We start from the raw sequence: 25,440 nt of genomic DNA on the forward strand, positions 1-25,440 counted from the left end.
GTCTAGGGTTTGAACTTGCCTGCCACCATTCTCCTCTGTAAGAGTTTTGGACTAAGATGTAATCATTTCTGATTTTGATATTTTGGATTTTGGCACATCTGTACAGTTTAGGCCATGTTGTGCCCATAAATCCTTCAAGGGTTATTCCCCCTTTATAGCTCAAGAGCTAAATGTTACACAGCCAAGTGATTAAAAACAAGGTCCATTCTAATTACAACACAATATTTGAAGGGAATAAATGTTCAATTCCTATAGGATGACTTACTTGAGATGATATTCTGTAGCAGGTTTGAGATCTTTTAATGTAATCTCAGTTGCATCACCACTAGAAGAAGACAACATTGCATAATGGTTAATATTACATCATATTACAAACTAATCCCATATAATATCTAACCAAAAAATGATAAAAAAACAATCCTAGAACAGATTTTCTAAAGAATGTCTCCTATTAATACTAAATAACTAACCAGAAGACAGTTTTGTACTTGGCCTCTCGGCCCTTGTCAGACAGCAGTAATTCATATTTAAAATCTGATGGATCCAGATCTAACTCAGAACAATCTGTTTCAGGTGGAGATAACTGGATCAAACTACTTCTGGCCTCAATGTCTGTCACCTAAATGAAAATAGGACATTAAAGTACACATTCCATTCTAGAGTTTTCAATAAACTAGATCAATCAGAACTTGAAAAATGAGCATGATTATGTGATGTAACAAGAAAAACATTCAAAATACTTAAAAAAACAACAACAAATAAACCTTATATTAAGTGTAATTGTATCAATTAGTTTGGATCAGTCATGTAATTAAATTTGTAATAGATCTACCAGGGGTTCTCAACCTGAGGGTTGCGGCCCCTTTGGGGGTCGAATGACCATTTGCCTGGGTCACCTAAGACCATTGGAAAATAGAGTTGTTTTTTTATGTGTTGTAACAAGCATATTTTTACCATAGTGTATTATGTATTAAAATTGACCAGTACTCAAATTGCTTTATTACAAACAAATTATGAAACGATCGTGTTTCACTGAAAACAAAAATAATAAAAAGTGGCAGTGACAAATATAAACAGGGACATACTGTCAGGGGATACAGAGGGCACTTTTAGTGAATGTAACATCCTTGTTTGAAAGTAGACATGTTTTTTTTAATTGGTTCTTCTTTGTTTTTCTTTTTTTTTATAATTGTCATTCAAAAATAGATGTTGAAGACCACATCTCTGTTGTTGCAGAATACAGTACTGTCCATCAATGCATCGAAACCCCATTGCAGGAATCAAAAGTTCTTTGGTGAAGATCTAATTACGCAGTGAAGAAAATTAATAATATGCCATCATATTATAGTCAAAGGAAATAAATTCATTATGGAACAACTCGTGAGCACGGACTTCGAACAAAAAAAAGTAAATAAAAGAAAAGAGAATGAAGATTTTTTAGGGTATAGTTTTACTTCAATAGTTCAAGCAGGAATTCAGAAACTTCGATGCAATATTTTTAATGAAGCTGCCGTATGTATTGAGGACGACCAAACGTCCAAATTTTGCCGATAACGACATCCAGTAGTTTAGTTTACACTCAGATGGCAAGTACATAATTAAAACATATCAGCCTATGAATCTTTTTGTTTGGTGGCTCTCAGAATTGCTAGAGTTCTAAAACCTCACACTATTACCAAGGAGTTATTGTCAGTGGCCAAAGACATTGCTCATTATGATTAGAGCCAAATTTATTAATAAATTTAGTGCAATTTGCATACCTAATAGTGTCTATTCACTGGAGATTAGTTGAAATGTCTTCTGATATTAAGGAAATGATACCTGCTTCTTTTACAATATTTAGCATCCAGCTATATGGATCCATGCTGAGCGGTAAAGCGCTTGGGTCCCGGGTTCGAATCCTGGTGAAGACTGGTATTTTTATTTCGGGATCCTTGGGCGCCTCTGAGTCCACCCAGCTCTAATGGGTACCTTACATTAGTTGGGGAAGAGTAAAGGCAGTTGGTCGTTGTGCTGGCCACATGACACCCTCGTTAACCGTAGGCCACAGAATCAGATGACCTTTACATCATCTGCCCTATAGACCACAAGGTCTGAAAGGGGAACTTTACTTTATGAATCTAGAGGCATTATAAATTGTTCACATTTACTACTTTCGGTATGCTTAAGATATATACATAATGGCGATTTTTAAGATTAATTTCTATGCAAACCTCTATAAACGACCTCTACAGCGCGTGATGTAATTGACAAAGTTGGTTAAATTTGAAAAATATTTGTGGTGTTGGACAGATGATGCTCTAAGTATGCTTGGATGTCGGTCTGATGTCCTATGTTTGGCACAGAATGAGTCACCATAAGAATCCATCGTAACACACTGAAGGATTCATCGACACATGTTAGCAACGTCAATAGCAATGCATCTAAATATTTCTCTTCAATGTCAGTTACACAATTCTGGATCAATTGTTTGTTGTCATTCTGTTCTATATAAGATTATAAGACTTCCTCTTCTATTTCTAGCACCGTATCTTTATGAAACATGTTTTTTCTGTCTGTCAGTTATCAAGTCTAAATACAGAAATAAACTTGATGCAGAAAATGTGAATTCCTAATCTGGTGAAATAAAAAGATGCTTAACCCTCACACCAACTTTGGCGTGTTTGAAAATACTGTCACCACATTGTCCATGATTAGTAATACTTTTTAAATTGTAAATTATGTATGTAACATGAATATTATAAACACGCAATAGAAAAATAAATAAATGAAATTTATATAATATGCTTTTAAAAAAAAATTAAGCACAAATTTTTTTTACACTAAAAAAATATGATACGTTTCTAACATTGAAATAAACATCATAGATATTAGTTATATACATTTCGATAACCATTTTATATCATTAGCTAAATCACATTTACCTAGACCTTTGAAAAAATTTTTTTTTATGTTCGGGGGTCACGGAGCTAAAAAGGTTGAGAACCGCTGATCTAGACTAACAATAATAATCATGCGGAACTAGAAATATTTTTTATTTTTTGTTTTGTTTAGCACTATTCCATGCTTTTATCTTTCTCCATGACTATGACCTGTTATGACATGATTAGGATTTAGTTATTTGTTTCGGGAATAGGGGAAAAGTTTTACTTAGCGACGATGATGTAAAGTTTGTTAAAAAAGAAGAACGCTCTAAGATTTGATAGAGACAAGACGCTTTTCCTATCACAGCAAGAATAAAAAGTAGTTTACGGACATAGTTGACATCGGACTATTCCCTTCTTGATAATTAAACATATTTGTTGACCAACATCAGTGTCGACTACATATCTTGATTGTTTCGGCCTTTCGCCGGTGTTCCTGATTTAGTTGAAGGTTTCATCCTGTTTACTTCATTGTTTGCATTCGACCCTACCACTTGTTTAGACCCGTTGGGAATAAAGGGGGAGGTATATCATAAAGGATATCTTATCATCACCATATTGGTGCAGCATCTGATTAACTGTTTAATAATGAACTACAAATAATGTAATATCAGAGTTAAGAAATGATTTGATTTGATTTTTGATTTGAGGCACATCGGCACAATTTAGGCCATGTCGTGCCTGCAGTCCCTTAAGGATCCCTCTCTCTCTAAACAACAAGGGCCAGATTCTATACAGTCATATCATTAAAATCAAGGTCTATTCACAGTTAAAATAGTAAAGGTAGTAAAAATTTAAATATTTGGTAAAAATCTAATGTAAATAGTGCATGTTCACAAATTCATAAATCAGATCTTCGTAGATAGCCCCACTTCCCGGATAAAGCCCAGTACCTTCCCAGGGTCGACATTATCAAATAGTGTATTTAAATTAGTGGCTCTAAAATATTTCGCCCTGACATCCTGGTATCTGGGGCAATCAACGAGGATATGTTCCACGGTGAGGCGAGAGTCACAGTACTCACAAAGTGGGGGCTCCTCTCTCTTCAGTACAAAAGAGTGCGTGATGTAGGTGTGGCCAATCCTAAGTCTGGACATGGTCGTGCTACCACGCCTTGTCAGACCCTTAGATGTGGGCCGCCACCTGACATCCGCCACAATCTGCCTGAGTTTACTGTGAGTCTCAGCCTCCCATTGGTTCTGCCACTCTCGATAGGTGGCAGAGGCAATACTTTGTCTCAGGTCCGAGTAGGGAATTTGGGTTCTTGACACCGTATTATTTAGGGCTCTCTTTGCTTCTCTGTCTGCGGCTTCGTTTCCCTCAATGCCAGAGTTAAGAAATTATACTGGGAAAAACAAACAAACCTTTGGTGCAGGCATGGTATTTAAACATTGTGTTATCAATGAGTTCTCTTCCTCCACATCAATGGGACCATTCTCTGGGGTGATACAATGTCCTTGAACTAGGCTGGGTTCATGAAGCCCAATGTCACCATTTACTGCAATATGACATTTACACATATAATAGATTGAATTTGTCAACTATACATTTCAATAATAATGGGCTTATAATACAGTTTTTTTTTAATCTTTACTTGACAAGTACATTCTTCACTATTGTTATTTAAAGATGATTATTAATAATTAAATAGACATGAATGAACTTTATTTTGTCAGAGAGGGGAGGGATTAGTTCAAACACTATACCCCTATTCCTTCTTCCAGGGAACGGCCGAGGTTGTGTTGGGTATATGCCTTCATTAGTGTTAAAACGGCGCTGTTGCAGTTTTTTCCTGACCCTGTTTCTTGTTCTGAGAGTTCTGTCATCTGTGGAGTTGAGTGGTGGGCTTGCCCCTGAAACAAAACACAATACCACATATATACATTTTCTGATGAGAAGATTTTCGTCACAAACTTATATACAGTTTGAAAGAACAGCATGTTATCAAATGTATACTTGTGTAGGCCTATCAATGTCTAGACTATATGCTTTAACTTTAGAAATATGAAATACATTTTTGTCTGTCATGTTTAATGAAACCAGGTTTTTACAGATCATCATTTTGTCATTCCTAGTTTTCATTATATGAATCATATGAAACCAAGAGGTTTATAAAAATTGCATAAATAAAACAGCCAACGCTTTACTGTCTTAAAATATGTTTGAATTTACTAGATTTGGCTAAAATATATCTCTTAGTCTTAGTAGTCTTAGATCTTGTGCCTAATCATACTAGATCTAATTAATTCTAATTCACTTCCTCTTCAAACCCTGTATTTTTGTATGTCTAGATCGAGATCTTAAAGAGAATAAGTTTCAAAATTCTCACAAAAGTCCCAATTAATAATATTATATTATTAATATCTAGATCTATATTCTAGCCAACATCTAAACTAGATCTATATTGTAGTAGGTTTTAGTTTACATTACTTTGTTTATATTGGTCAGTGCAAACAAATGAAAACAGATCTACCTTCCATTGATATGCGATTCTTCAATAGGAAGTTGTCGTCACTTGTATAAGTTGACAAAAGTTCATATAGTATAGTCGATAGTGTCTATGTATAGATCTAGTTTCTCTGTCTCTATTAGAAGTACTAGTAGAACTTGGTTGGCCAAGTAGTTTACGAGACAGACTATTATTTTTACAAGATGTTTTTGATATCTCTCTAGATCTTGACAAGATTGCAAATGGAGTAGATCTAGAAGAAGTAGGGTCTAGACTTAGACCTACTAGGCTAGATCTAGATTCGAGGCCTTGCAGCTGTGGCACATAAGCCAATAATAGATCTAGAATAATCTAGATCTAGAACAAACCCGAGTCTACACCTCAACCACTGCACCAGTTGGCTTTAGATCGTGTGTGTTTTAAAATGTTCTAGATTGATCGAGCAGAGTTGACACAAGACAATGAATGACAACCGATCAGGTCACCTTACAATCGAGATATGGGGTATTTCGTGCTAAAAGTAAACAGACCAGATCTAGATCCAGTATACGAATAAATATTAACTACTTTCGTAACTTTGACAAAAAGTTTTGCACCCAACTGTTAATGAGTTATCCTTCTTTACACCCGTGTTCAATACGTGGCAATAGGTGCAGCTGTGTTGCACAAGCCATACAGACTTTGGGGTGAAGGAAAAAAAAAACAACCAACTACTAACAAACAGTACAGCCATGTCGCGCAGGCGTGACCTAGATTCTTTCTTCAACTTTGACGATTGGTTGCTTTGTTTATTTATATTTTTATGCACTTGATTCATTCCGTTAGATGTGAAAACAACGTGCTATTATAGTACACGCGTCCCGAGACATGACGTTAAACTGCGCTCCTCTTTCCTTAGCACTTTTGAAGCTCAATAGTGCCCTACTTCTTTTCTATCATTGTGTCTGCCTCCTCTTTTCCTAAGTCTGCCTTCATTGATCATCACACTGTCTCCTTAACTTTAAATTCTCACTACGTCCTAGACCAGTCCGTTTGCCGTGGACTGCGACGGGTAAGGGGGGGATAAAGAGATCCTGGTGTTTGAGTGGTGGCTATCTGAGGATAAACCACAACAACACAATACTTTGGCTCCAAGTTCCCCTAGACCTGAGACCCAGATGGCCCGCTCTGGGTCAACCGGCTGGTCATGCCGAGCTACCAGCATAGGTCGTCGACCTATGCTGGAGGGCGGTGGCTGGAGGGTCAATCAGGGAGCTGCTGTATCGGACACATGTACGATGTAGCAGCTGACTGAGTATAGCACCTGTGTAGCCCTGGCGGGCTCATTCTGGACATCCGAATGGCCCGTCCCCTTGTTGGACCCGATGGCGGGTGGGGAGCACAGGTGCCGAATTAACCAAAATATATATGGACAAAAAAACACACACAAAACTACTTGCCCCAGACCTATGTCTGGGCAAGAAACGTCGAATTGATGATAAAAAAGAGGAGGTCCCAAAAAGCTGTGCCACCTGGCCATCATTTCTGGTGGTTAGATGCACAGAGGAGGGAAAAAGCCTGACAAAGTTGAGCCCTTTTATTATCTATAAGGGACTCAAGTCAGTAGTGGGAGAGCCCAAGAGTGTGTCTAAGCTACACAAAACAATGGAACTCCTTGTAGAAGTAGACAGCAAGACACACTCTGATGGGCTTTTAAGATGCAGAAGACTCTGTGATCTCCAAGTGGAAGTCATGCCACACAAGAGTCTGAACACCAGCAGAGGTGTAATCAGCTCTAGGGACCTACTGGAATGTTCCGAGAAGGAAATAGTGGAGGGCATTGAAGGAGTCACCCATGCCCGGCGCATTACCAGGCGCAGGGAGGGTGAGGAGGTCAAAACCGCCACTATTATCCTCACATTCGGAACTAGGACACCGCCAGAGTATGTGAAGGCAGGATACCTACGAGTTCCAGTGAGGCCCTACATACTTAACCCCATGAGGTGCTTCAAGTGCCAGGGTTATGGACACGGCGCGGCAGTCTGCAAGAGGAACACTGTGTGTGCCAGATGTGCTGGAGAGGGTCATGAGGACAAGGGCTGCACAGCCCAGTTCAAATGCCCAAACTGTCAAGCTGGCCACTCAGCCTACTCCAAGGACTGCCCTGTGTGGAAACAGGAGGTTGCCGTGCAGGAGTACACGGCAAGAAACGGATGTACCTTTAGCCAGGCGAAATCGGCTGTACTGGCCCTACCCAAGGGCCAATTCGGCTTGACAAAGACCTACGCCCAGGCTGTTGCTAAGAAAGGAAGATCCATAGCCACACAGACGGACACATTGACCCCACCACCCCCTCCTCCTCCCCCAACTCAGAAGAAAACACCGCCAAAGAACACACCTCTGAAGAAACAAGAAAGCCCTGTTGTCATGCCAAAGAACAGGTTCTCTGTGCTCGCTGATGAGAGCATGGAGACTGAGCAGCATGTCAAAACCAATACTCCGGGAGAACCCGGAGACATCATGTCTGACACAGGTTCTCCTCAGAGAACCCAGCCAGACACCCCAACCTCTACCGAGTTAGAGGTTGACCAACTCCCTAAGGGGAGAAATCAAAGCGGAGAGGATGCCCGAGGTGAGAGAGGAGGAAATAACCTCCGCTCTAACCAGAGGGATCTCCCCTCTCCAGAGAGAAAGACTTCCCCCAAAAGGGGGTTGTCCTCCTCTCCATCCAAACCCAAGAATAAAAATACCAAGGTCACTGGAATAAAGGGAAACCCCTCCGGGGGCCTCCCAAGGCCAAATAGCTCCAAGTAGGTCGTCTAGAATAAGCCATGGATTCCAGAATTGTACAGTGGAATTGTAGAGGCCTCAAGGCCAATTACGAGGAAATGCAGCTACTGATGGACTCTGAGACTCCTGTAGCTGTCTGCTTACAGGAAACATTTCTGAAAGATTGCATCAGCTTCCGAAGCTACCGTGCTTACACCAAGAATGTTGAGGATGCAGAGAGAGCATCAGGTGGAGTCTGTATCCTTGTGAAGGATAGCATCCCCCATGAGGGTAGAACTACAGACCACACTACAGGCCGTAGCAGCTAGGATAACCCTTCACAAGGTTATCACTTGCTGCAGCCTGTATCTACCACCAGGCGCTCCATTAAACCGAACAGACATGGAGGACCTATTGAAACAACTCCCCCGGCTTTATTTAATCCTTGGGGATTTCAATGCCCATAACACCATGTGGGGATCCAACAATACCGACACAAGAGGTCGTATGCTGGAGGATATCTTCCTCCAACATGATTTATGCATACTTAATGATGCATCACCGACCTACTTGCACCCAGGAACTGGATCATTCACATGCATTGACCTCACCGTATGCGTCCCCGGACTTCTGGACGATTTTAAATGGTCAGTTAGCAATGATCTACGGGGAAGTGATCACTTCCCAATCATCATTACTAACAATCTCCCTTCATTGGGACGACCTCAGCGGTGGAAACTGAATAAGGCCGATTGGGAACAATTCCAAAAAAGATGCTCTGAGGATATCACAGAAAATATCCTCCATGAACAGAACCCAGCTGATACCTTTGCTAGCAAGCTACTAAGTATAGCCAGGAAAGTTGTACCCCTAACCTCTGCAAATCCAAAACGGCCTAGCAAACCATGGTTTGATACAGCTTGCAAAAGTGCTATTGGTGATAGGAAAAAACGACTGGCTGCATTTATAAAGAATCCTTCCCAGGAAAACCTAAAGCTATTCAGGATAGCTAGAGCAATACGGTCAGCCAAAAGGAATTCCTAGAGAAGTTTTGTCGGCAGTCTGGATGCCAAAACTTCTGCTAGAGCGGTTTGGAAGGCAGTAAGGCGAATCAAAGGGAAAGAATCAAATGCAATAGGGCATTTGAAAAACCAAGGACGAACTGTCACGTCCCCCAGAGAAATAGCTGACTGCCTTGCATCCTCAATAGCAGAAAAATCATCCACTGCACACTACACGCCAGAGTTCCAAAAAGTCAAAACCAGGGAGGAAAGACACCCCATTGATTTCAGGTCAGAGAACAATGAAGACTACAACAAACCGTTCTCGCTTGAGGAACTGAGGGAATCGCTGGACAAGTCACATGACACAGCGCCTGGAGAAGACGAAATCCATTACCAGTTCCTCAAGCACCTTCCCGAACCCTCATTGGCAGTCCTGCTAGGGGTCTATAACTGTGTGTGGCAAACAGGCGCTTTCCCAAACAGCTGGAGGAAAGCCACAGTTATACCGATACCTAAACCGGGAAGAGACGGCTCTGACCCAGCTAACTATCGACCAATAGCACTAACAAGCTGCATCTGCAAAACCATGGAAAGAATGATTAACAGTAGGCTGGTCTGGTACCTGGAAAGGAATAAAGTGATCTCAAACTACCAGTGCGGATTCCGGCAGGGGCGGACAACAACTGACCACCTGGTAAGGCTGGAAGCTTATATTAGAAATGCATTACTCAGAAGAGAACATCAAGTAGCTGTATTCTTCGATATAGAAAAGGCCTATGACACAACCTGGAAACATGGCATTCTACGTGACCTGGCCTGGCGCTTATGGAGCTTAAGGGACACCTCCCCCGTTTTGTGGAGGAATTCCTGAAAGATCGAAAATTTCAGGTTCGAGTGGGCAACTCCGCTTCTGACACTCATGACCAGATAATGGGTGTACCCCAGGGGAGCATTCTGTCAGTCACCCTGTTCAACATCAAAATAAATAGCATCATAAATGCGCTGTCCCCTGGCATAGAGTGCTCTTTGTATGTTGATGACTTTGTCATTCTTACTTATGGGAAAAACATGAACACCTTAGAAAGAAAATTACAGTTATGTTTAAACAAAATTCAGGGTTGGGCAAACTATAATGGTTTCAAATTCTCAGACTCCAAAACAGTTAGTATGCATTTTTGTAATCTAAGGGGACTCCACCCAGACCCTGAACTATTTATACACAAAAAGAAGATCCCTGTCGTGAAAACTACAAAATTTTTAGGCCTCACCTTAGATTCCAAATTTAATTTTCTCCCCCACATTAAGGAACTTAAGAAGAAATGCCAAAAGTCATTAAACATACTAAGAGTACTCAGCCATACGGACTGGGGAGCTGACAGAGATACCTTGCTGCTGCTCTATCGGAGTCTAATTCGATCCAAGCTAGACTACGGATCCATAATATATGGAGCAGCAAGGAAGTCGTACCTAAAAATACTGGAACCAATACAAAATGCTGCCCTGCGTCTCTGTCTCGGCGCGTTTCGTACATCACCTATCCCAAGTCTCCATGTGGAGGCTGGAGAACTCCCCATGGATATAAGAATGAAAAAGCTTGCAATGCAGTATATAGTCAAGCTAAAATCCAACCCCACGAACCCTGCTTTTGACTCCATATTTAACCCCACAGAGGTAGAATTATACAATCGAAGGCCTAACGTCATACAGCCGTTGGGCCTTCGAATGAGAGAACCCATCCAAAATTTAACCCCACCCATTGACCAAATCTCTAAAATAGAAACCTCTCAGAATCCTCCTTGGCTAATGAATAAACCCAAATTAAATTTATCCCTCCTTAATTTCAAAAAAGAAAATACAGACCCAAGCATACTACAAGTCCACTTTAGGGAACTGCAGGAGAGCTACGGAGATTGTGGCACCATCTACACAGACGGATCCAAAATGGAGGGAAAGGTCGCGTGTGCCTGCTCCTTTCGGAACAAAACAATCTCCCGTAGACTCCCCGATGGCTGCTCCATCTTTACGGCCGAATTGCACGCAATATTGCTTGCACTTATGGCCGTAAAAGCATCAGAAAGGAGTAAATTTATAATCTGCTCCGACTCCAAATCTGCATTGCAAGCTTTGGGGCGGATGAAGACTGACATCCCATTGGTACATAAGAGCCTGAAGCTGTTGGACCAAATAACAGCCGACCGTAGGGATGTCACCTTCATCTGGGTCCCCTCCCACGTTGGCATTGAGGGAAACGAAGCCGCAGACAGAGAAGCAAAGAGAGCCCTAAATCATGCGGTGTCAGGAACCCAAATTCCCTACTCGGACCTGAGACAAAGTATTGTCTCTGCCACCTATCGAGAGTGGCAGAACCGATGGGAGGCTGAGACTCACAGTAAACTCAGGCAGATTGTGGCGGATGTCAGGTGGCGGCCCACAACTAAGGGTCTGACAAGGCGTGGTAGCACAACCATGTCCAGACTTAGGATTGGCCACACCTACATCACGCACTCTTTTGTACTGAAGAGAGAGGAGCCCCCACTTTGCGAGTACTGTGACTCGCCTCACCGTGGAACATATCCTCGTTGATTGCCCCAGATACCAGGATGTCAGGGCGAAATATTTTAGAGCCACTAATCTAAAAACACTATTTAATAATGTCGACCCTGGGAAGGTACTGGGCTTTATTCGGGAATTGGGGCTATCTACGAAGATCTGATTACTGAATTTGTGAACATGCACTATTTACATTAGATTTTTACCAAATATTTAAATTTTTACTACCTTTACTATTGTTACGTATTTCTGAATCTTCTGGCTAGATGTATTAGTTGGCACACAAATAAAAACACAGCAAAGAACTTGACGACTAAACTTTCAGTATCATATAACTTTAATGACTATTAACCCTAACAATTCGTTACTGTAACATGTAGCGTAGAAGACTGTACAATATCTGTCAGTTTACAGTTAGCTATACTTCGTTGCAATTCATCTCTTCACTTCGTTGCAATTCCTCTCTTCTCAACTTTCCTCGAGCCGTATTCCACAGAACAGACCAACGACACACTTCCCAGTGTCGCTTCAGGTCTCCCAAAGCTGAACCAAGTCGTACTCAAGTCTACCGAATCAGAGCCGCACACGTCTTACATCGACTGTATCGACTGTAACAGCTCAAGTCCACTGTAGTTCGCTGTATAGACTTTAACGACAGTAGTCCACTCCAGTTAACTCTACCCTAGTTAACTTGCATCGAGTCGTACACATTTCTCTTCCACAGAGCCGCACACGTCTTACATCGTCTGTATCGACTGTAACGGCTCACTCACGACTCCATACGACTCCATACGACTGACTTTCACATTAACTCTCTGGCTTATAAAGAGTCCCTAATCGCTTGTCCAAAGTTGCACAAACACTCCTAGTATCCTCTGGAATAACATGTCAGGAAACGTCACATCCTGTCTTTATTTATACATGTAGATTCCAGAAAACACTCGCTGCAGTGTCATCAAGTCGGGGTCACACGTAGTGACCTTTATCTGTCACTGTTCATTAGTAACTGTCCCCCTACTTAGATCTGTTCGTCCCCTGGAACAACACGTGTGGACACGTCACATCCTGTCTTTGTTTGTACATGTAGATTCCAGGGAACACTAGCTGCTGTGTCATCTCGCCGGGGTCATACGTTGACCTCTACCTATCACTGTTCATTTGTAACACTATTTTAACTGTGAATAGACCTTGATTTTAATTATATGACTATAGAATCTGGCCCTTGTTGTTTAGAGAGAGAGTAGTCCTTAAGGGACTGCAGGCACGACATGGCCTAAATTGTGCCGATGTGCCTCATATCAAAAATCAAATCAAATCAAATCATTATAGTACACGACGACCTCAGACTTTTTCTCATCCATAGTGCAACAAAAAAAAACAACTGGTAAATGTCCGTAGGTTTAGTCTACAAAACTTTAAAAGGACGTTTTTTTTATGGTTTTTTTTTTTTGCACGAATAAAGGTAGTCTATCGATTTAGATTCTGAGAAGGGGGGAAACATTCATCGCCCGTTTCTTGGAAGGAGTTCTCCGAATAGAGTTTCAGGGGAACATCTATATAGTTAAAGGATGAAATAATGCATTTACTTTCGAAATTCGATAGTATCGCTCTACTCCATTTTGATCTAATACTAAACTGGATTGCATATGACCGAAAAGATTAACAAGGGCTCTATTGTTTCACACTATGAGACATACCAAAATGTACTTGCTATAATCTAAGTTTGAAGATTTCTTATATAGCATGGGGTCATAGCATGATAAGCATGTGTATGCGATCAGAACAGACCTAGATCTAAAGACGACTATATATATATATTTTTTTTAAAACTCACCCTCAACTAGGAAAGAAAGTGGAATACATATACGATGATGGCTGGTTTCAACAGCGATTCTATTTTTATTATTTATACCCTGCCCCGCCTCCTCATTGTCCTTGATACTATTTAGGTCCAAAAGACATGTGCGTTAATTGGTCACCGTAAAAGTATGCTAAACACAAACAGTGGTACTCACCGTACTCCCCTTGGGACTGCACTGGTACGTGGGTGCTGGCAGCAGAGGAGGGAGGGATGTGAGGAATGCCCCCGTGCACGTGTGGGGGCACAGGGTGGGGGTGTGCGTGGTGACTGTACTGGGGCGGTGTGGGCACGTAATGAGACGCCCCGTAGGAGGGGTAAAACGGAGATCCGGCAGCGGGGCCAGCCTGCAATAAAACAAAGAAAACAATCACACCAAATTAACAAATAGGTTCCTTGGATTGGTAGTAAAGTTCATATGACAATGTCCTAATGGCAAGTAACAAACAAAATACCAGAGCCAATGGACCCTTAGCAATTGAATTCATGTAATTCTACCCTAGCCAATGGACCCTTAGCTTTTTTTCGTTCAATATTTCCATTCCGCAAGAATCGCCATTAAAAAATGTCAATGTTGTATTGAACGGGTGCATCTATAACTAGCTAATTTAGTCAAGGGGAGAGGGCGCGGTGGCTGAGTGGTTAAGCGCTTGGCTTCCGAACCCGAGTTCAGGGTTCGAATCTCAGTGAAAACGTAGATTTTGAATTTCGGGATTTTAAGGGCGCCCCTGAATCCACCCAACTCTAAAATGGGTAACTGACTTTAATTGGGGAAAGTAAAGGCGGTTGGTCGTTGTGCTGGCCACATGACACCCTGCTCGTTAACCGCAGGCCAAAGAAACAGATGACATTAACATCACCTTCCCAAAAGATCGCAAGGTCTGAAAGGGGAACTTTAATTAAGTCACAATATTTGTAATTATTTTAAAGGTATAAAATGAAATGAAATAATTGACATCTCTGTTTATCATTCAGATCAAGATTTAAATGAAATGAAATAATTGTCATCTCTGTTTATCATTCAGATCAAGATTTAAATGAAATGAAATAATTGTCATCTCTGTTTATCATTCAGATCAAGATTTAAATGAAATGAAATAATTGTCATCTCTGTTTATCATTCAGATCAAGATATAGTGACACCAGTTAACAGTTTTCCACACTATAATTAGCGTTTCATGTTTTTTTTTTTTTTTGTGTGCAAATTCTAACCCATCATCGGGTAAGTCAAATAGTACGTCATAAGACACATGTCTAGTTTCCACAACAAATTCACTTCACTGCACATGTTGATTAGACAACAGAAGTAACACTACAAATGTACGTGAAATAAATGATGAACATTTGGGCCCTACGTCTTTCTAGAATCTACATCTAGCATATCACATTGAATAGTCTCATCATGCATACAACTAGGAATAGACTGTATTACATCCAACATGCATACATGGTAGAACATAAAATGCACGGACGCTGATAAATCTCTTTATCATGGATGAATCGATGAGAAATAGATGAATGGAGACACATTGCTTATTAGAACATTTCCCTCGATAGTGGAGACTGTTTCAATCTTTCCCTTTTAATAGCAACTCTTAACTTGTCGTTTCTTCCATGACAGAAGCGCGCGAATGCTGTCTTGATTTATTTTGTTTTTTCAAGAATACAAAATCTATTGTATTTACATCGAGGTTATAAATCCACATTTGAGTACTAATCAAATACAAATGGTATTGCCAATGTTTACAGTATAATTATTATTAAATTAAGTGACGTTTCATTCATCTAAGTAAGACCTCGCCTGCAACTGGATTGATTTTTTGGGAAAAACCAAAACAACGACAACTATGATATTGTCACCGATTGGATCATTTTCTTTCCTTTGTCACGTGCCCCCGTTCTGTTGTCTGACGTAGCTCAATAATTCCACCAGTGTCGAGCCCTTTACAAACGTACAGGCTCTACCGACTCCAATGTCTCGGCTCTTCAGTCTTGGCCTGCCACATCCTGACAATTACTTGATCCGCGAAATTCTTACTAGAAGAAATAGCGGGCCGTGAACGCCAAGAAAAAAAGTTCAAGGGGGCGCAAAAGTATTTGTGTGTGTGTGTGTGTGTCTAGCAGAATGTCGCTAGAGAAAATTTGATAAGCGCTGCATTGCAGTGTCATTAGTCAGACGTATGCCAAATATTTGCTTTAGTTGAACATAGCCAGCAATAGTTTAATTCAAATGACAGTGAGTTTGTGTTAACTCCCTAGAAGTTCGGACACTGACCTGCCCATCTCCAAAAGCAAGAACCTCCCTTCCTACTCCGCCAAAGAGACGAGCGTCTTGCTAGGGCTCTCTATAGGATGAGTAATCCTTCAAAACCCCCAACCCGGAGTTACACCCACATCTCTTTAAGAGCTGGAATGACCTGGAATCTCCACGAACACCAGAGACCTATGATTCAACATGACACGTGTCCGTCCTCCACACAAAAGCTCTGCTACATTACGCACAAGTCAGGTATTCAACACCTTAGGGCGGCAAATGAAACAGAAATGGACTGCTCCAGTATATTGTCATCTAGACAATATGTGTGCGTGAAATTGTTAACAACAAAACTATACAGTGCATGGCTTCCTCCAAGTGTCTATTTTTGAACTCGCCCTAATGCCAACAACAAATGCATTAACATCTGAACAGACATGTCTAGCCTGTGAAGGCTATTCAAATCAAAATCTTAGATCGTGACTGTGCAAATCAAGCATCATGGCGGAACATACGTGTCTGGCAGCTTGACTATTGAACACTACGCAATACAAACCAATCAAGCCATTTCCTAGTCAACCCAATGAGCATTCAACAACAGAGACCTAAACATCTTTCATGAAGAGCCCAAGTCAACGTTCCAAGTTACTTTCTCGGTTATCTTCCCAACAGGCGTGTATACGTGTGGATACATCCAAATGGTTGTCAGTGCCATTGTGTGCCAGTGACAATGAGATACAGGGGGGCCATAAATATTGGGCTCCAACGACACACGCCCAGAGCGGACAACAGTAAACCTGTCACAAAGTTGAGAACCCCGCATAAATAAAATGCCAACTGTTTGGAAATGATTGTTCACGTTTCTCCAGAATGTTTCGGAAGAGGAAGGCTGAAACTGTCTCAGATAGAATTCACTATTTAAAACTATTTCCTTTGAAAAAAATAGTCTTCAGATAAATCAACTTCAGCTTGGACTAATTTAAAGTACAATTTAAAGAGAACAAAAGCCTTGGCAAAGATAGAATGCAACTCTAATTGTTGTAACAGAACAAAGTCATTCGCGGACACTAGCACTGCAGTGATATATGAGGGCTTTAACAAGAGATAGTTTACCCCCCGCAAGCAATCTCAGCAGCAACGCCCCACCCCCTTTTTCAGTCTGATTTTTATTTTCTCAAACAGCCGAGTCCATTGTTGAAGCCTATAATTATTGTCTAGTCCCTCAGATTAGTGGCACGTATTTCCCGGCAATTCACATGTATTTCTTCATGTCGCCAAATCTTCACAAGATTTATGGTGCAGCATACATTCATTGTGGCGCTAACCAGACTTGTAAATAACAATGTCACAAAGGAGTTGGTAGAACACAATAATAACAACAACACACCAGCCAATGAGTGACGTAAACATTGAACAGTCTAAAAGAACACACATAGCATGCCCATTTGGAACCAGCCAAGTTAGACCAAGGCCTTAACAAGCGGAGAAGTAGAGTTTTAATTTTAAACAAGCAAAATATAAAAAAATAAATTACAAAAACAAAAACTGAGGGAAGAACCGAACAATTACTGCAATACTTCTCAATACTGCATAATAAATATCCCTTTTCTATGTACAACAAATTAAATACTACTAATTCATTCATTAATTGATATATTTTTTTTTGCGTGATTCATGTATTGTCTTTGACGATGACTGATTGTGCAAGGTTTCAACTTGATCCGATAATGGGAAGTTGGAGAACTAAGGTATACAAGATTCCACCCACACAGACGGACAGAGTTGGAATGGATTTTGTAAAAATGGACGAAATCTGAAACCATGAACATAGATGTGAGAAAAAGTTGATCTCATGCTTAAGTGACCATCATAAGATACAATCCCAATACATTTTAGCTGTTTTTATTATTATTATATTGTGTTGAAGCATATTGTTTGAGTGTTAGCTAGCAGTGAATGGCATCAGTTGACTCATTGCTATACCCTGTTCTGGAAATAATATTAATGGAACAATGGGTTGCTCTCTCTCTTTTTTTTAAACTGTCATAAATAAAGAGAAAGATGGAGGGGGTATAAGAGAGACAGAGACAGAGAGAGAGAGAGTATGCCAACTGATCATTAGCAGAATGTTGAAGCAAATTGTAGAATGACCAAGAGGTAAGGAGAAAAAAAGGCTCAAGGCTTCTGATGTTTACACAAAAATGTATCGGGTAGAAAGTCTCTGTGAAATGTCTGTAGAAGTGAAATATTTCTTTGAACCTGAAACGAAATCTACTTGTTGCCCCTAACACTAAATAGGAGAATTCCTTTCATTGAAATACAGCCTCAGTTTAGAGAGTTATGGCCATAGTATCGATGGTATCAAGGATGGTTTGTGTTTCTCCCTAGGTCTTTCCATTACTGTTAACTTTCTGAAGTGCCTTTAAACAGCAACACAAATATTAACCATTTAAACTAGGTCATATGGAGGCGCAGCGGATGAGTGGTAAAGCGATTGTTTTCCTAAGCGAGGGGTCCCAGGTTCGAATCCTAGTGAAGACTGGAATTTTTAATTTCGGGATATTTAGGGCGTCTTCGAGCCCAGCCAGCTCTAATGGGTACCTGACATTAGTTATGGAAAAGTAAAGGCGGTTGGCCGTTGTGCTGGCCACATGACACCCTCGTTAACCGTGAGCCACAGAAACAGATGACCTTTACACTATCTGCCACGTCGATCGCAAGGTCTGAAAGAGCTACTATTACTTTACTTAACTAGGGCCTGACTTTGCCTCTTCTATGTTGTTCAGCTATCTGCATCCAAAGGTGGCCAGTTGGAAACGATTCTCAGAACTTGTGACAACACTGCGATGGACAGAGACTGAAAGTTCCTTAGTTCACTGGCCACTATGTGAGATCACACCCCTCTAACTGACTAACGGAAGAAGTGAATCGCTAAGAATGTGAGTAAAACAGAGTGTTCTGGAGAGTTAGTGAAACTAGCAGACGTAGATGTGTACACACTACCGTACCCAAAGGTGTGGCTACAAAAAAATCGTGATGATAAACGTTGTCAAAAGTTGTTTTTTTAATACAATTGAATGGAAAGAATTAAAAAAAAATGAGAATGAATAATACTTCGAATTCACACAATAAAAATGAACCTAACTTGCTAACAAAACTAAGAGTCCAAACGATAAGGGCTCCTGTGAACCACGGCGATGATTGCATCAAAATGGTCAATGCATCTTCAAGTGTTGTAAATCCACTACATTGTTCTCAACAAACGTATTGTCAGTTTTTGTCAGTAAAATGTATATTTAGGGACTAGTACAGGTTTGTTGATTATAATATGTGGTGTTCACAATAAAAGCGTTATGGTCTCTAGTTTAAAGTTGATGCTATGTATTGTGTATTGATAAGGTCACGAAAGCATTGGAAAGGTTTCAAAACAAAACAAAAACAAAAAAAAACACGTATTCCAACATGAACATGTAAACAATTAAAAAACAAAACAAAACACTAGAAAATTGGGACGTAAGACGAAGTAAGAATGTTGTAACTCAACACCAACTCATGCACAACATTTAGGAACCATGCATTACACCGATTGGAATCGTGCTACCCCCCTAGACAATGCAATACTACAGTGGGTCCAACTCTACACATGATTAGGATCATTCCATCAGGCAGGACGAGCAGGCTGGTTAGTCAATGCATCCAGTGGGGGAAAAAAAAAAGACTTAAATGAGAGTACATACGTAAGGTCCTACCGTCATGGGAGCCGTGTGACCCGGGGGCTGGGGGGAGAGTATCACGTGGGTCAAGATACCGTGCTCGTCCACAATCTGCTGGACCATATGTCCCGGGGGCACCTGCATCGGCATGGGCACTGGTGGCCCGCTGCTGGACACCATCCTAACAGTAGCCGGACCTGATGAAGAACAAAAAAAAATGAGTTGCAATTATATATTTCAATATTACAATAGAATCAAGACTATAAATAAATTATGGCTTTTATATAGCGCTACTTTCATGCTATGGTCCAGAGCGCTGTGGTCCAATCTCATTTGTGGACCAGCCGGGGGGGGGGGGGTAATCTGGGTGTAGGTTTTCCGTGCTGCCTTTAGGCGCTCAGTTACCACAACTCTGCTCGAGTCGGGGTGTCGAACCTCTAGCCCCTTTCATAGGTAGCCGAGCCAAGCCAAGTCCAAGCGTACTTGGCCTCTCGACTACATTCATACATTCAACTGCATAGCTCCATTTACTAACAGGCACAGTAAAACAGAGGAAAATAAAGGTTTAAGAAACCAAGAAGTCTGGCCCTCACACAGGAGTGGAATTCTTATCTCTTTGAAATACCATTTACAGTGACTTGATTGTTTCTTCTTATGTTTCTTGTAGATTAGAACAGATCGTTTGAACCATAGTTTGCCTACAAACAAATAGGCTGAGAAAAAACACTTTTTAGTTCAAAGTCCTGTTTGTACTATATTCTAGTTCTAAGACCAGTAAAGAAATGTAAAAACAATAACAAAAAAAAGCTTATCTAAGGGAACGAAACGCAAAATCACTGCCATTTCACAATTAACTCGCTTTTTCTATATACATCTAGATTAATTAATTACTACTAATTGATTAACGAATTGGTTAATTATTTTTTTTATGGATTCATGTATTGACATCGATTATTAATAATTATGTAAAATTTCAACTAATCCTAGAATATTTCCATGTAAGTCATAATTAATAAATTATTACTAATTGATTAATGCCTTTTTTTTTAATTGATTCTTGTATTATCGACTATGAATAATTAAACAAAATTTCAACCTGATCCGAGAATGGGTGTGGGAGAAATAACGGCTATAAAATGTGTACAGAGTCGATAAGTTTTGTAATGTAAAGCTATGAGCTAGAATACTTGCAGTAGGAAATGCTAAAAACTTTAGGTCGTTTTCCTATCCGTGTTTTTGGTTTTCAGTGTAAAGTATTAGCACAGGTTGAAACTTTCAAGGAATCAACACTTTGTACTTGTTCATACCATATTATCTAGACACAAAGAACTGTCAACCGTTATTTGAAATTAAGAGTTCTCCATTCTCTATGATCAAAATGTTGATTGGTAGTGTCGGAAACACGAATACCATGAGTATGAACCGCAGGACTCGACCGTTGGGCTAAAGTAGGTCAGAGCAGCTCTTCTGGCAGTTGGAGAAGAGATTTTAAAGAAAGGCGCATTCCTTAACTGCAAAAGTTTAGCAAGCAGAATTGTTTAAAAAAAAAAAAAAAACTTTCAAAATGTGAGCAGTGAAGTAGTGCTGAGGTCAGCAGTTGTGCTTAGTACATATGTATGGGGGTGGGGAGAACCTCAGAATGGAGTCAGTCGGCCAAGCCAATGTTATCAACTCCATTTTGTTTACAGAGCTACGTTGGAGACGGGAAGCATGTTTTTGTGAGACCAGACAGAGGCAGCGTGCGGGTTGATGGAGGGCGAACATGAGCCGACCTACTACCCCTGAACAACTTCTGCTATAGTTTCCAGTGGAACTGGGTTTGTTTTGTGCCGAATTTTAGGTGGCCAACCCCACATTCTTTCATCCCCCCCCTCCCTACTATTTTTTTTTGGTTTCAACATCATGTCGCCGCTTATGGGGGCTTAAGACCTTTTGACGTTGACTAGGTCAAGCCTACAGGAAATGGGTTACATTAAGATGGGGCGGGGCGGGAAGCACTTCTTTAAAGCTGTAATTGCTCCGTTGGGTTAGAGTGTATGGAATATAAACAAATACACTCGAACTGAAACCGCCGTACAAGTGATGCAAAGCCTGTTTTTCTAAACAACGGCAAAACTGTTTCACAGAAACGAAGCGATACCTCATCGATACTTAGACATGATCAGTACTCCCAAGTGGAGCTAAATGTCATTTACCAATGATTCCCAAAGTGGTCTATATAGACCCCCAGGGGTCTAAGACGACTTCCAATGAATCTACGAGGGTGAACACAAAATTAATAGGGGGTCTATGAGATGTAAATGGGGGCCTATGAAAGTGGATCTCAACTAAGCAGCTGGAGACAACATTTTATTTCCTATTCATGGAATTAACACATACACACATATGATTCGTAAAGTAGTTAATCCATTGAATTTCAACCCTTATATTCGAATGAATTTTTACATTTGTAAATGTTAACATTGTATTTTAAATATCTTAATTGCGTCTTTGTGAAACATGGCCAAATCCAAAAAGAAATGTAGACAGCAGAGTGTTGATTATTTGAAATTTGGCTTCGTTCCTATCTTCATAGCCTGTGTGTCTATTATGCAACAAAGTGATGACGCTATGAAACCATCTAAGCTGGAGGATCATTTGACTTGATAATAACGGCAATGTCTTCCATTTTGAAGATTAAGGATGAGTGCAGTGTTGCACATGACTACGAAGACCCAGTTGCAACCTACATATTTTTTCCAGACAAAGTCGTTGTGCGCCGATGGTCTATGTAAGGTTTTCTTTTCGTTTTCTATTCCAATTTTCAGCTCAAGTTTTTAAATATTAAATCTAAATTCTGACGTTGTATTATCACAGCATTCCACTAATGGGCCTATATTTTGGTTTGGTCAATGCGTGTAATAAATATTACATTTTATTTCGCTTCATTTTAAATTTAAATATTCCTTTATAGATAAACACGACTTAGAAGTCATGGAAAAATAAATACACCTTTGAAGTTGAATTGTGACAAATGCATGAGCTAAGCACGGGGTCTACCCGAAACATTGGAAAACATGTCTACCAGGCAAAAAAGGTTTGGGAACCACTGGTTTCAACCGATCAGCTTATATCAAACAAATCTCGTCTGGTCTTGTAAAACCTAAAAGGAGACAAGAACCATTTCATTTACTATTTGACACCATCGCAATATTTTATACACATCATTGAAGAAAAACACGCCAACCAATACACGATTTGCAACACGTAGCTATAATGTAAGGTCACATGATACGCTAGTAACGGTAACTACTTATACTTTTATAGGGGGAACAATGATATCTTAATATCTATCTCCTGGTTTGTGTGCTCCCATGAGTTAATGTTTCTATGTATGTCTCTAGTCAGCGAGAGCTAATCTCTCGGGACAATGACCCCACACATCCATTGTCTCCCAATCTGGAGGATTATGTTGATAAGTGTCACTGCACAGTGCATTCCCACCAAACAAAGAAAATAAAAAGGATTATGGTAGTTTAAACAAATATTTGGACAGCAGGGTTTTATATATATATATATAATATTAGTGTAGCCTACTTAAATTTCACGGAGTTTTTTTTTATAGTGTGTGTGTATGTGCTTGAGCGTGGTTGTATGTCCTGAGACTAGATACCTAATTTTACTAGGAAAGACTTCGCTACAGTCAGAGAATTAGCCAACTTATTTTTTTTTACACATTTCATTTCTTGATTGACTTTACAAAAGCAAACAATTCCATGCACTAGACGTTCACAGTTATGATTCATAACTATGTTAACAGGTGTCAATCTATTATTAACTCTTTCTCTCCTAATTGACGATACCAACGTTGATTTGACCTCATTAAATTAAATTAATGTTTGCTTTTATAAACTTTATTTTGTGTTCTATAAAAAGAGCATGCACTCCCCTTCAATTCTAGACCAAATAAGATATTTTCTGATAACAAGCGACAAAGCTATTGAAGCTTAATTTTAACAGGGGGGGGGGGGTGAAATAGTAATGAGCAAAACTAAGAATTCCTTCGAAACGTGGGAAAATAATTAAGGAGAGAAAGAGTTAAAATTAAGTTATAGTGTGTGCTAGTGGTGTGTGTTCAATCTTTCATGGTTTCATCTAGGAATACTTCGGAATTTGGGTCATCAGATTTGACTGCTGCAAATATGAACACGTAGTCACCTGCATTGTGACATATTCAGTTACAAATTTGTAAGCAACATTCTCAATCTTTTGTGGGTGTAGCATACATTGTTATTTTTAAAATGGTTTATATGCATGTGCTAATCTATTTTTTTACTAGCCGGATATGACCCTCGGCCTGCTGGCCTTAGTTTGAGTATTGGTGATCTACTAGATTAGATTTAGATATATGTCAAACATGGAGAATGTTCCCCTCAATTTGTATTTTTTTACTTTGCCACGAAAATGAAAGTAGAGTATGAAAATGGGTTTACCAGTTTAGTCGAAATATTGGTATCAAATATATATATATAATACTGTGAAAACGGGTTAACCCGATTTGTAGAATATTTGTGAATATATGTAGATGAGAATATATGTAGAGCATACCTCAACTACATCCTTTAATAGAGATATATTTAGGTCATTTTTATTTTTAGGGCCTACAGGTTGTGGGTGGGACATCAAGCATACACTACAGTCTCCGCCATGATCTAAGGAACATTTATGCCAAAATTTATCAAGATTGGTCAATCGGTTTTGATTTCTAAGCCGGACATACATATATAAATACACCATACATTACATTACATATATACGCCTTACTTTCTACTTTATATATTAGATTAAAAGGTACCTGGACCAAAAGAAGCAGTTACATAAAATCGTCCCTTTTGTTTTTTTGTTGATACTAAATAGTATCAATTACGACTGTCCTAATGTCTTGGGTTCAACTGCAGAAAATGGTTTCTTCGTAGCAATATCTAGTTTGTAGGCTACATTGCAATCTATAATATTCCATTTAGGTTGTTTTTTTTTTTGTTTTTGCTTTCAAAATCAACATTTTTCACATTAAACTTTATGAAGTAGAAAGTTGGGAAATAACACGCAAGCCTAAAAAAAAAAAAAAAAAGAAAAGAAAATTCTGTTGTCGCCAGTTTTCCAGTACATCAGAAGTGGCGAGACAGACGACGGCGTTGACTTGTGATGTGGAAAGTTGATGAATGAAACTGGGGTGCAGGGCCGGGCTCGAGCCGCTCTCACACACGACAGAGTGCAACACCTCCCCTACCGCAGTAGGGCGAGACTTCACGGGTGAAATTGGGGATTCGGAGGGCGAACATTTTGTCTGGAGATGTGTATGAGCCTTTAGATGTGTGTGTTTGTGTTGGTGAATGTGGGGAGGGGGCATCCTACAAGTTGCTAAAATGTGCACTATTTATTTATCTCCCCGCTTTTTTTTTCGTTTCGTGCTAGATAATATCAAAACAAGTAAGTCCGCCCAGAAGTTTAAAGAACGGCAATGTGAGCTCTCCACTGTCAACAAACACATACACGACTATAAACAAACACATACACGACTATCAACAAACACATACACGACTATCAACAAACACATACACGACTATCAACAAACACATACACGACTATCAACAAACACATACACGACTATCAACAAACACAGGCAGACATAGAACGACACAGTTTCTGTACAAAATATTGAGCATTACTATTGTAATGTAAATTATAAAACATTTTCTTTTGGATTATAAATACTTTTTCTTATTATTTAATTAATAATCATTCATCTAACCACGACAACAGCTAAACATGACGAAATCAGTCAACTACCAGACATCACCTCACCACATCGGTCAACTACCGGACACCCCACAAATCGGCCAATTACCAGACATCCCCACACATTGGTCCACTCCCTAACCCTCACCACATCGGTCAACA

The 25,440-nt window shown here is 39.9% G+C and overlaps 1 protein-coding gene across 7 annotated transcripts in view; it reads right to left on the bottom strand.

Moving 5' to 3' along the window:
• LOC106055668 (fibronectin type-III domain-containing protein 3a-like) overlaps window positions 1–25,440 on the bottom strand; it is a 116,008-nt gene that overhangs the window by 16,529 nt on the left and 74,039 nt on the right. For 6 of the 7 annotated variants that reach the window (XM_056012993.1, XM_056012992.1, XM_056012994.1 and 3 more), the window contains exons 3-8: window positions 19,525–19,697; window positions 13,691–13,880; window positions 4,631–4,777; window positions 4,289–4,422; window positions 471–619; window positions 266–325 (exon numbers count right to left, since the gene is read on the bottom strand). In XM_056012993.1, the coding sequence (XP_055868968.1) occupies window positions 266–325; window positions 471–619; window positions 4,289–4,422; window positions 4,631–4,777; window positions 13,691–13,880; window positions 19,525–19,697 (853 nt within the window). The remainder of the gene's footprint in view (window positions 1–265; window positions 326–470; window positions 620–4,288; window positions 4,423–4,630; window positions 4,778–13,690; window positions 13,881–19,524; window positions 19,698–25,440) is intronic. The other variant, XM_056012991.1, reaches the window with a different exon arrangement.

This window comes from Biomphalaria glabrata, chromosome 15, assembly GCF_947242115.1.
Source record: "Biomphalaria glabrata chromosome 15, xgBioGlab47.1, whole genome shotgun sequence".
NCBI lineage: Eukaryota > Metazoa > Mollusca > Gastropoda > Planorbidae > Biomphalaria > Biomphalaria glabrata.